This window comes from Nothoprocta perdicaria, unplaced genomic scaffold (genome assembly GCF_003342845.1).
Source record: "Nothoprocta perdicaria isolate Ctin4 unplaced genomic scaffold, notPer1 scaffold_353, whole genome shotgun sequence".
Taxonomy (NCBI): domain Eukaryota; kingdom Metazoa; phylum Chordata; class Aves; order Tinamiformes; family Tinamidae; genus Nothoprocta; species Nothoprocta perdicaria.
Window position 1 is genome coordinate 111,160 of NW_020455592.1, and position 13,624 is coordinate 124,783.

General features: G+C 30.9%; 1 protein-coding gene across 1 annotated transcript in view; it reads right to left on the minus strand.

Moving 5' to 3' along the window:
- SYCP1 (synaptonemal complex protein 1) overlaps nucleotides 1-13,624 on the minus strand; it is a 31,166-nt gene that overhangs the window by 5,267 nt on the left and 12,275 nt on the right. Inside the window, 17 exon segments of the mRNA XM_026044202.1 lie at nucleotides 771-833; nucleotides 1,320-1,382; nucleotides 2,009-2,090; nucleotides 2,634-2,704; nucleotides 2,884-3,001; nucleotides 3,479-3,582; nucleotides 4,592-4,696; nucleotides 5,826-5,887; nucleotides 6,824-6,891; nucleotides 7,716-7,900; nucleotides 8,043-8,137; nucleotides 9,314-9,422; nucleotides 10,387-10,460; nucleotides 11,383-11,452; nucleotides 12,379-12,437; nucleotides 13,211-13,284; nucleotides 13,473-13,540. Coding sequence (XP_025899987.1) covers nucleotides 771-833; nucleotides 1,320-1,382; nucleotides 2,009-2,090; nucleotides 2,634-2,704; nucleotides 2,884-3,001; nucleotides 3,479-3,582; nucleotides 4,592-4,696; nucleotides 5,826-5,887; nucleotides 6,824-6,891; nucleotides 7,716-7,900; nucleotides 8,043-8,137; nucleotides 9,314-9,422; nucleotides 10,387-10,460; nucleotides 11,383-11,452; nucleotides 12,379-12,437; nucleotides 13,211-13,284; nucleotides 13,473-13,540 — 1,470 coding nt within the window.

The following is a 13,624-nucleotide window of genomic DNA, read 5'->3' on the forward strand; positions in this document are numbered from 1 at the left end:
AAAATAAATATGTTCAGTAAGTTTAATAAGTTAACAGAATCACACAATAACTGCATAGTCTGGAATCCTCAAAATTCCAGTTCTCAGCAAGCTGAAAACTCTCTATTTATTGTCTATTTGTGCAATTCAGTTTCTAGATCAATTCTCCAAGTAAAAGACTGCTCAACTTCTTTACTAATACTGTCTCTTATACTTTATGACCTTATGAGGAAGAAAAACCCAATACGCATGGCACCTCTAGCTCTAGTGGTATGCAGCTTATATAGAACATAAATTTACTCCTGTGCTGTATTATAAAGGAAGAATTGATGATATAATGATATAGTCATTCCAAAATCAGGAAGAAAATACTGCAGAAAACATGCAGATGCTATTACAAAAAAAAATGGAAACATATTTCTACACATTTCTATATTTATTTACAGTTTCTATGGATGATACTATGTGCTAACTTAAAATTACAAAAGTTCAAGATAATTTTTCTATACCTGCATTAAAAAAATAAATACAAACCTCAGAAGCAAATAAAACACCAGACAATTTTACAAATCAAGTAACTCCAAAGGTTATTCTTCAATTTGCTCAGAGGTAAGATTACAAAAAAAAAAAAAAAAAAAAAAAAAAAAAAAAAAAAAAAAAAAAAAAAAGACAATGCTATAAATTACCTAGTGATATCAAATTCATTATGTTAGACTATAATTGTTTAATAGTAGCAGTAATCACCAAATGGTTGACTGTTTTATGGATTTGTGACTTTAAAATGTGCCTACCTCCTGTTGCAGGCCTTCTATATATTTGGTTTTATTTTCCATCTGCTTCTTTAAATTATTCAACTAAAAGAGATATTTCAAATATTTGAAATTGAAACAAACATTTTTGTCAGTTTGTTAACAAACAACATAAGATATTTCTGTCAAAGCACTTAAACACGTACAGTGCACGAGCTAAATTAATTTGTGTGTTTGTAAACTTAAAACTGAACTTTATTAATTGTAAAAGCTTAGCATGTGTTTTGGTCCCATTAGAACTAATGGGGTTTGCACAAATTGACAACTTAATTTTCAGACTTTTAAAGTTCAGTTTTAAGTTTACAGACTTAGAAATACGAAATACAGTTAGAATTTAGCTAGCCCAACATAAGACTAATCCTAGTGAAACAGTTTGTTAGGAGCGTCACCACAAAAAATAAAATATATTTAAATATATATCTTATATTTATCATTATTTATTATTATAATTATAATAAATATCATATTTATTATTATCTTATTTGAAATATCAAAATTCTCTACTATCTCTGAAAAAATGAATGCTTATACCTTATTTTCTAGAATCTTCAACTGCTTTTCCTTTCTTGAAATTTCATTTTCAATAGTTCTAGTCTGAAATTATAATAGTTTTCAAATCTGGTCAAAATATCAGAATTTTGGTACTCTCTTAAAGAATAGAAGTAGGGTAACAGTAAAACTGTTACTAATTATTATGAATTCAAAGCACAAATTCCCCTCAAAAATGACAATTTCTATTTTATATTTCTTTGCACAAGCTAAGATAGCTATTCCATGCCCTGATTATCTTCAAATTTATTTTTACATTTAAATATTGAAAGTCAGTATGACGTTAAAAATCTGTTTGAAAACATAGTTAGAAAATAAAAATATTTGCATAGTGCTATAGTATAAGTTTTACTACATATTAACAGCTAAACTTTACTAAATGGTATGGAAGAAAAAAAAAAAAAAAAAAGGCTTATTTGCATCCCTGAAATAAATCTAGGCTCATAAGCCTCCATGTACAGATTAAATTTACTAGTGGAAGTCCTGGTCTTTCAAGAATAAAGGATTAAGCATATATACTTAATTTAATTTGCAATAGTGCTAAAAGGAAAACAATCTCTCCAAAAGACTGTATCTCAGATAAAGATCTGCAGGAAAAAAAACAGAAGTTTTACATTGGTTCCTACAGGTAATGTTATACTTTTAGACGATAAAGCACATGACGTTCATACATTTTCTTCACTTTCATCCAGTTTATTTTTAATTTCTTCACCCTTCTTTGCCATCTTCTCCTTCAAGGACTTTAGTTCATTTCTATATGACAAAAAAGTGTGGATTAATAAATATGTTAAAATTTCAGAGTTCTTTCACTACTACTTAAAAAGAAAAATAGATATTTCTAAAAGAACTTGCTTTGTTAGAACAATTAGTATTCATGAGAGTTTGATAAGCTTTTCACTGAAAAGATGCAAAAGTGGATGGTAGGTTAAAAAATACATATCAGATGTCAGGTATGGGAAAAAAAATCTTATTTCTTGAATGAAATATATTCTAATCTGTAAGACTGTAAAGTACATATGAAACACGGAAGGCTGCTCATTAATGCAGCTTGGGTGAGACAAAGATTGTGTCAAAGTTTAACATTTAGTCATTTATGTTTTACCACATTTAACCCATAACTTTTTTTTTCCTTTCACAAATAGGATAATCCAAAAAATCATTATTACCAGATTATTAGTAATTACTAGTATTACTAGAAATCACAGAACATAGCATATGAACACACTATTAACATTAGTGATGGAATCAAGACTACTTCTTTAAATAATATTATCCTTCGATAGTATTTTTACTTGCCTCAACTGGCTGTTTTCTTCTTCCAGGTTTTCTAATAACTTCCTTGTATTTTCTTCTTGTTTTCTGTTATCCTAAGGCATATGCAAGTAAAATGACTAAAACTCAAAGTGAGAGCTTTCACAGATCCCAGTCCACCTTATTACAAGGGTTAACTGCACTTACTTTTGTTTTTAAATAAAAAAGGTGGTTTCAAATATGTCCTATGATTTATATGTTCTCCTTCAAAAACGGATAAAAGTTTACAACTTGCCTCACAACCTACTTGTAGTTTCTTGAGTTCTGCAGCTATATAACTTTTCTCCTGTGCTATCTGCTCCTTTTCTAATAAAAGCTTATTGAAATCCACTGTTAGTTGCTCATTCCTTAGCCTAATTTAAAATACAAGGTCAGAGAAAAAAAGAAAATGAAATTTGCAAATACATTTTAAGTTCAATTTAACTGTTACAAAACCATTATAAAAACTATCATAAAAAAGTTCAGGCCTATATCTGCAAATTCAAGTTTTGCAACAAACTTGGTATAGAGTAATAGTGATGTGAAGAGGTTCTCAAAGGAAGAAAAAAAAGTAAAAAGCAACTTTCAAATAATGGTTGCTGGAAGAGATATAGCCCAACATCAAGGTCAAAGCAGAGTCAACATTCAGAAGTACTTTTTCTTCATGTTAATACATATAAGTCACTGAGATAGTCAACAATATATTTTATTAGTGTAAATATTTAAAGGCTGTTGTACTGTACTCAAGTTCAAAATTTTTAGAAAAGTAAAGATTATTTCACAGTATATTACAGTTACTTATGTATAACAAAAATATCATACAAATGCAAACTTTTCAGAAAAGATCATACATCTTCTGTTCAAGATCTGCATTCAGTGTCATAACCTGTTTAAAGCAAGCTTCTTTGTTTTCCATTGTGTCAGTCAGCTGTACTTTCAAATCACATATTTCCTTCTGCAGAAGAAAGTTTTGTGTTTACTTATGAAAATCACAATTCGTTAAAACTGCCAGTAATTAACAGACAATATAAAACTTCAAGTTAAAATTAAACTGCAGACATGCCATAAATTAACCAGTCTGCCTCTTTAGATCTCTGTAGTGTAAATGCATGTGTGAGATATCTAATTCTCATATGCATACTGTGTCCCCCATTGTATAATTCAACTAACAACTCTGCAAAAATGCTACAAAGTTTCCTTTCTCTCAGCATTTAAATAACAACATACAAAGACATTGTTGCCTTATACATCATAAGTGTTTTTATTACTTAAAATTAAAACAAAAAAAGAGCATTCTAGTACTGTATGTTAGCATAAGCATACATTTTGGATGCATGCTGAACTGTGACGCAAAACTCTTCCCTCAGAAATGGGGAATGTAATATAACTTATAATATGTAAATGTTTTGAATACTATTTCCTCTGAATCACTGATGATACAATGTCGTCATATGTAAGCAGCTGATTTAAAACAGACAGAGAGTTTATGTTATGTGTTTCCGTGCGTGAGCGTGTGCATGTAGGCACACACATTTGAATGCAGTGTGTATGTTTAATTTTTAAACACAACAGGTAGCAAACTTCTGGAATTTGTTGACACAAACAGATGACACATGAACAAGATCATAAACTCTTAATAAAGAAGAGCAACACGATGTTTCCTCTAACATCCTGAATACAGTGACCATAGGAATGTAAGTAGAATAGACCATAGACAATAGTCAGGCTTGTAGACTACACACACACACACACACACACACACACACACACATACACACGGAGACAAGATACACACATATATACACACACACTATATATATATATGTAATTCTATATAGCATCTTCTACCACATTATTGGGAGTGCAGTACTGCACTCAGTAAGACATTTCTGATGTTCTTTTATTCAAGCAATGATGTGTAATATAATAATTTAAAACAAATTAGAATCACCCTTTATTCAGACCTCTCTAACTTGGAGATTCTTTTTCATTTCCTTGTCTCTCTCCTCCAGTTGTTCAACAGTAGTCTCAAGATACTTCTTCTCCACTAGAAGTCCTTGAACTTTTTCCTATTTAAGAACATTAATAAAACTCAGTTTACAAAATTCCATGTTCAGCATATATACAATATGCAATATATAAAATGCAGACATGGTTTCACACCCTGTTACTTTAACTGATTACTTTCTTGTTAAACTACCAAATTTAAGATCTTAACACTATGCCGCAATGAAAGTCTATCTCATGATTCAGACAGCTGTACCTGAAAAAAAGGCTTTTAACAAGATTTAGTAAAATTTACAGAGATCAAGGCTGCTTACTTCAGGAAATTTCTATGATAAGGAAAAAAAAGAACACCCCTTACACTGGGAGTTCAGGTAGCATGAATATTATAACCCAGGAGAGCTTTCTGCAGACTTAGCCTTGCATATCTTTTCTTTAAAGAAGTGCATATCAACTCAGTGGGCATTTCTCTGCACATAGTACACACTGCAGTAAAGTCACCTCACCATAACCAGCAACTAACAAAGAATAAAACAATCCCAACATTTTGTCAATACATAATCTTGCTGCGAACTTTTTCATAACCTTCTTCCACTGCCTTTCCAGAATGGCATAAGCTTGGTTATTCTTTAAACATCAAAATAGTCTTTATAAAATAAGCCTTTGAAAGGTCTAGTTTTTAAAGGAGAAATACAAAGCTATCCAGCCATGAAGTTACCTCTACTGTTAAAAAATAAATTGAAAAATTAGCCTTAAATATCACATTCACAAGATTTGAGCTTATGTTCATCACAAAAAAAGAGATCTATTTTTTCAGAATGATTCAACATAAGAAAATGAGTACAAGGCAAAATTGGAAAAAAAAAAAAAGTAATCCTTCTATCCAGAGGAAGCAGTATTTGAACAAATGTGAAAGAAAGAGCAAAGGACCAGAATCTCAAGTCAAACAAAACAAGAAAAACAGAGGAAAAAATAGGTCCTTGAAAAAGGAAAACTGAAATACTTGAAAAGACAAGTTAAGGCAAAGAAACTCAAAAAAGAAAAAAAAAGAAAAAAAGGCAAATAAACTTGATACGGCAGGCAACAATATGGCGAATCAAAGTGTTTTACAGTGCATGAAAGCTACTTATAATGCAGGAGAGACTTCATATGAAAAATGAATGCCATGAGAATAGTAAAAGGAACAATATTTACCAGTGTTACTGATAGCTCTTCAAGTTGCATTTCTTTGTCACATTTTAATTTAGTCATCTCTTCTACAGCACATGCAATATAAAATTCATTAAGCAGAAATAATTTTATATAATTAGCAGACAGTATAAAGCATTGGTCCCTTTACAGTACCAAATTTGCAAGACTCATTTCATTAAGTTCAGAAATCTTAAAGCTCAAGCCTAACCTATGAGTTTATTTAATTGCAGATTTGAAAAAATTTATTCAAAAAGACCTTAGTGAACACTTATCTGAAGAGAAACTAACTGTTCATTTAAGAAAAAAATCAGATCCTATTGTATTTTCTGCAAATGTGGTTTCAAGTAAAACTGAAGATATTAATATGAATATGCTGAAAAAGAAATATATTAGTAAAGATATTTGAAATGTACTTATACACGCATCTTCACATAACTATTATTTTTCACAACTACAGGACACCAGACTCACTTTTCATCTGGAAGTATCACAGTCTTATCTCTTCTTGTTCCAGAAAACCAACAGCAGTTATTTTACCTTAAAAATGCTCTCAATGCTTCGGAAAACATCAAACCTTACTTCCCATCTTTTATTTATAGACTAGAGATATTTAGAAACATCTGCTGCACTGGGATAACAATACTAAAGGTAGGTTTCTTTAGCTGGAGGCTAAAGAGGGGCTATCTAGAAATCATAGGATAGCAAAACACTATTTAAAGCAATGAAAGAACTGAGGGCAGATCCCAAAGAGGCCCTGTATTTCCTAGAATAAGTGATACAAATATTGTAAAGAATGATTTGGAGATGGACTGTTAAAAAGGGGTAAAAAAAAGAGCGGAAAAAACACTCAGTAGTTATTATATAGTATGATACTCAGTATCAGAGGACCATAAGCTAGGACACAAGATACTAAAATGGTAACTGCACAGGGATGGTCCATTTTCAGTAGCATTTACCTTAACTTAGTTCTTTTTCTTTTTTTTCCCCCCCTATAGTCTTACCTAGTTCTGAACACTTCTTTTCGAGCTCCAACGTAAGCAGTTTCGACTCATCTTCACATATCTTCAATCTAGGAAAATTATATGATTTTTTTCCTCTGTATAGTACACAGGAATAGATTTGACAGCTTAAGGATAATAAGACAAAGTCCTACTGCAAGTATTTTAAATACATCTGCCTTTCAACAAGCAGGTGATATAACTACCTGCAACAAGTATCAAAAAATAAATAAATAAAAAACATCTGAAAAAACAATTCCTGAACAGCAGACATAAAAACAAATACATATATGTGTACACATAGTTGTTAAAAGGATTATGAAAATTAGAGAACAAAAAATTTACTTTCTCATCAACGAAGATAATCCCAAATATATATGTATACATATATATGCATACTTAGACCATAAAGTCATCTACCTAAAAGACATTAAAGTATCCCAAAATATTGATTCTTAAAATACTCGGTTTGATAAATTACTAAAAATACACTGTACTGTTCTTATACTTAGAAAGGTTGATTTTAGTTCCTATCAAGCTCTTTGACAAATACATAGTTTTTTAACTTTCGGAAGACCTGGAATTATAGTCAATGGTATTAAACAGTACTGTTATTAGGTAAGGAAGAATATCATTCTCACTAAATGTTTTAGTATTTAAGAAAGACTTTCAGGTACCAAATGAGATTACTTAGCTAAGAACTCTTAGTATCTATATAGTCAGAAAGTACAATCATCTTTATGAGTTAAACTTAGCTACTGTAGTTCTATAGTTATTACTGAGTATTTAAAAAAAGTTACACCAGATCACACACATAATTTAATTTTATTCACAAGCACATAGTCTAGCACATTATCCATAAGATCATTCAATGAATGCAAACTGTTCAGTTTACCTATTTTGTTCTTTTTCCAGTAAACTTTTGAAATTGGAAACGGAAGTTTCAAATTCATCTACCATTGATGCATGCAGAGCCTTAGTTTTTTTACATTCTTCCATCTGTGATTCTTTTTCTCCAGTGACCTGAATTAATGTTTTCACTGCAGTCTGCAATTCAGTTTCTAAGCTCTTCTGAATATTCTTAAAAAAAAAAAAAAAAACCTTGCATATATGTGCTTTAACAACTACCTACAATTAAAGTTTCATTTCTGAAGTATCAGTAGTAATTTATTCAAATACTTATGTAATCTATTTATACTAGAAAATGATAAACAAGCTCTACCTCTGTCTTTTGCAACGAAACTTTAGCTTCTTCCAGTTCTGCTCTCAACTGATCCTGAATGATCTGGGATTCTTTTAACATCTTCCCTTCATATCCTATGCAGAAATATACATGCTTATATTTAATAACTTGCTTAATAAAAGTACTTGCATTTCTGTTTTACAAATAAATACATTCCTACAACCTATTAAAGCTTCATAATGTGCTTATCTATACTGTTGAAGAAAAAAAAAAAGGTGCTTATTCAGCTTTTTTAATAACAAAAACTGAAACATATAACAATATACATTTATGAAATTTAATGAAATGCAGCCATTTCGATACCCATGCCTGCCTTCCCATGTGCCAGTCATGTTTATTTATCTGTATGATGATTAATTTATTCAGTTCTAAAGAACAAAGATATTTAAATCATATCCTACAGTATTTTGTACTGAAATCATATTCTACAGTATTTTGTACTGTATATTGTACCTAATATAAACGGCTTAAAAAGCACTGAAAAGCTAGCGCTGAAAGTAAGTTTCCTCAGCGATTCCTGACAATAAGTTTGCAAAACCAAAGGAAACATCTCTGCAATTTGCACTTCCTGTCCCAGTCACTCCTTTGCCTTTTTCTTAATAGGACTCTATTTAAATAGAAAAGCTGCAATGTTTGGTGAAGGGTTATCTGGCAAAGATATGAAAGTATGTCTAGGTGAACAAAGAGTGCAACTATTTATGGACTAGCAAATAGCTATTAGATATTAAGTTCCCTCACTACTTTGATGTGAAATGATTCAATCCAGTAACTAGAAAACAGTACTATATCTCTTATTTTTATTGTACTAGTACAACTGAAATGGAAGAATTCCCATAATATAGACATTGTTATAGAATGTCCTGATAAAAGTTATCTTTCATGGAAAAGGAAAGATGGGCTATATGGCAGTTTTGTAACGGTATAACTATGTTCACATCAGGTTTATTCAGAAGCAAAATGAGAACAAAAAATCCCTCATCAGGAAACTGTCATGTCAATAAGAAAATAGACGGTAGTCTAAGCCCTAAGAGAAAAATCACTGAAAGGAAATAAAGGTTGTATTTTTATGCCTAAACAGATTATACTAAAAATCCAGATCTTACATCCCAAACTTCTGATTCAAACAATAAACTAACCTGCAAAACCTCAAAGATGTGCTTTTGAATAGTAACAAATTAATGTTATCATGAGTCTGTTTCCAGTTTTTCTTATAATCAACAATATTTTAATATAATAGAGTTAATACTTACTTGTTGTTTCTTCTAAGTCAGCAATCTTGCTTTTGGATTCCTGTAACTGAGTTTTGATATTTCTTATTATTTCATCTTTTTCACCATTCTGTATGGTCAAGTCTGATATCTAACAAAAGTAAAGTTATATTATAATGAAGTCTAGAAAAGATGACGGATTTGTATCTTCATTTATTCATTATATATAATTTGCATTCATGCTGGTATCATTCTATTTAAATAAGGTGGCTTTAGCCAAACATTGGTCATATTATTTTTAGATACAAGAAAATCTTCAGTTCAAAATTAGAACATGAGTTCCAACAGATTATTGATGCTGGAGCCTAACTAAAGTTAGAAGTCCCAAATCAAGAAATGCAGTTCCCGCTGTTACTTCTTTTATCCTTACCGATGCTCTGAAACCCTCCTTGCCTCTTTCCAATGACACAACCACCTTCAGATAAACCAAAAATTCTTGACCCTCTGAGCCACAGACTCAGATTAAGGCCCTGATTTTCAGTCTCCTGCTTACAAATTATCACACATTATCAATTCTTATCATAATTAATTTCTTCTGCTAACTCTGTCTTCCTTCATGACTATCTCATAATCAATGCCAAAAACCTATTTCGAACTCCATTTCAAAAGCTCTCTTATCAGCCCACAGACCAGATACAAACTTTGTTGCTGTTAAAATAAATAAATAATAATAATAATAATAAGCTACAAGGGCTGATGAATGCTTTGCTAATTTTGAGCTTCTGCACAAGGCATTTTTAGAGAGGCAAGTCTACGTATAAAGCACAGGATAAAGATTCAGTATTAACATGGTGCTTTTAAATTCTCTTATGAAGATATCGCTCATGAGGATACAGCAGTCTAATTCATATTTTATCCCAAATAACACATAAGGAACACGCATTTTAAAAGTCATTTGCAATATTAATTTCCATCCTTCCAAAATCATATTTTACAAACAAATCACTTTTAGAATAATTATTTTCTTTTCACGTATCAGTAAGTCATGAAAGCAAAAGAGTTCAAATATTAGTTAAGGAATCTGTAGCTTTTTTCTCTTAAGAATTAAAACAAACCTGTTTTTCTTTCATACTGACTTCCAGTTCGTATTCTTTTTCAAACTTGTCCAGTTTTTCTGATTCTTCTTTTACTTTTGAGATATAGCAGTATCAATAGTTAATTAAAATATACTTTAAGTTAAGCTTAATTTCTATTTTAAGATTAGTTGTAACTATACAGTTGCACAATTCATTTCGTAAAAATCACCTCCGGAAGTCATGTTTGAAATTGTTACCGTATCAGACAGAATACTTTTATAATACATTCACAGAATTAGACCATTACTGCATATATTTCTTAACAGATTGAGAGATGCACATATGGAAATGAAACAAACACTTCAGAGAGTAAATAAATACAAAATGAAAATTTCTTCAGCTATACAGAAGCACATTATCAGTTTAATAAAACAAGATCTAGATTTAGAGATTAACTTTTAATTCTGTCTGTAAAGTAAGTGAAAATTAGAAAAACAAGATTCCAAAAAATGTTCCAGGAACATCAGGGAAAAATAATACAATGCCCCAGTCCTCTTACGGCAGGCTGCATGAAGCAAGACAGGGGTGCAAACTTGTTAAATTAGTTATCATAGTAATGGCACAATTCATTGGATATAAAACTTGTTTCAGAAATGCAAAACTGTTCCTGAGAAAACCTACATCATTCCAGAAAATTTAACTTTTTTAGGAAATTTTCTAATTTATTTAAATAGGATTAAGACTCAGATAAGCTATGAGACAAGAGACTCACTAATTAAAATACTTTTTTCAAAGAGACTGAATTTTGCTGACCACATCCTGTGACTGTTCCTTTGAAACAAACAGCAATAAAAAGCATTTGTCACTTATTACCATGAAATGATGTTCCAGGACACATTTCACAAAAGAAGTATCACAGTGCTAATAGTGCACAATTATAGAACAGTCTACCCTTCTGTCTCAAAACCGCATGCAATAAAATATGTAAACTACAAGAGTGTTATGCCTGCAGCACAGACTAAGCGGGACTCTCACATTTGAAACACATTTCCAGTCTGGTGTTCTCTGCTTGCACACGAAGTTCTTCAAATGCCATTATCATCCTCTAAAAGCAACATTCAATATGTACACAAACTATAAACATGTACTCATATTATATGTACACATTATATTCATATAAAACTAGATACTTTCTATAACAAAGAATGATGTTTATGGTTTGAAAACAAACAGTACTAGAAGCATGCCTCATATTTCTCCAGTATAAATATAAAATGGTCTCAATTTTTGTAGGGGAAAAGTTAATAAAATCCTCTTCAAGCTGAGGAAGCATATTAATGAAAGATTTAACACTCACACCTTACTTTTCCTATTCTACATATAATTATCAGTTTCTATCATTTTGTTATTGCTGTAGCTTTTAAAAATTTTTTTGTTCATCTTTATGCAAGTATACTGTACTTTTCACCAAAGAAAAACATCCAGTACAGTAACTGTAATATATCTGACCTCCATTATTAAAAAAAAGAACTGTGTGCCTGATTTTCACCTATTTTAGATTTTAAGTCCAAAGGCACAGTTCTTCAAAATGCTGTCTCTTCTCCAAATGTCCCATTTCCCCCTAAAGCTCTACTTCTGCAAATACCAAGAATGTTTCAATCCTGCTGAGTCAACTCTATTACACATACACACACGTGCATACCTATGTATGTACAAATATTTACATATGTGTATTCTGTACACATTTAATTACACATTATACAAATAGGGATCTCTGGGGGGCTGGGAGGGGCGGGGGGGAAGCAGGACTGACTTGGTTTTTTCAGAGATGACAGCTGAGTACATTATTTCACTACAATGCGAGACCTGCATTCAGTTTCCCCACTACCTAACTGTGCCAATACTCAGTTCCCACCTCCAGGAAAACGCCTCAGTGAATACCCCCTCAACTTTCTTGCCGAAACTGACTCAACATGCAGAATGGACTTTAAGGACAAGAGCAATGAGCACATATTTAAATACATCACTTACTTCAATGTTGTTGTTAAGTTCCATATATAGTTGTCTTGTTTCTTCTCTTTCATGTTCATCTATCAAAATAACAATGTGCTACGTTTTACTTTGAAAAAAGAGCTTAATCTCTCCAAGCCATTCGGCTCAAATAGCATACTAAATTCAAAAGAATTATCTATTCTTTTCTTATTTTAGCTAGTCAGCGTGAACATACAGTACACCAAAGGTTATACAATCCAAAGAAAATGTATTTTCCATTGAGATATTAAGCAAGCTCAGCTTTTATATTTCCCCCCACCCCGGAACAATGTAATTCTTTATCAATTTAAGTAAATATTAATAAAATTAATGTTGTTAAATAATACTGCACCAAAATGCCCTGCATTTGAAAAGCTGTCATAAAGGTTCTGTATTTACTTTCTACACATCAGCAGACACCCATAAGACTATGCACAACTTCCATCTTTTTATTTGAACAACTTCAGTTTCATAATGCTATTGACGCTATATCATAATAATGAAGCTATTATTATTTATCAAGAAAACAATTTAGGATAATTCAAAACATAACAGTAAAAAACAGTTAAACCAAGAAATACAGTAAATCTATCCATACGTGTTTGCAGAAGCAAAGCAAAAAAGAAGAAAAAGAAGTAGTCACTTCTGATATATCTAAGACAAAGCCAGGAAAAGATCTTAAATATTAAAATAACAATTTTGGATTTCATATGATTAAAATCTGAAGTCAATAATATATTTTAAAACTTAGAACAAAATAATAGCATTTTCCTTAAAAAATGTATAGAAATTTATAGAAAGCTTGATAAATAAAGATTTAAATAGCATTTACATTTGGTGGACTTCTCTGTGAAATGAGCACAGGTTTCCTTGAGCAGATTACACATATGCTTTGAAGCACTGTTTCTGAAAGAAGGGAAGAATACCTTAATATGTTTTTTTCAGGGATGAATGGTACTTTGCATACATAAAATAGTGAAAGTGCAAAGGCTTGATGAACTGCACAATTTAATAGCTATTTTTAATTGACCATACTAATAGTTTTTAGCAAGAAAACTTTATTTTTTACAAAAATATCTAAATGTACTACTTACTCTTTTATAAGATCCTTATTTTCACATATTTCATCTTCAAGTTTTAAACTTAGTTTTTCATTTTCAAACTGATTTTATAAGGGATAAGTACAAAAGAACATGGTTATTAAAAAATATACCAGAAGTATTCTTTCACTTTTCAAGTCTCACAT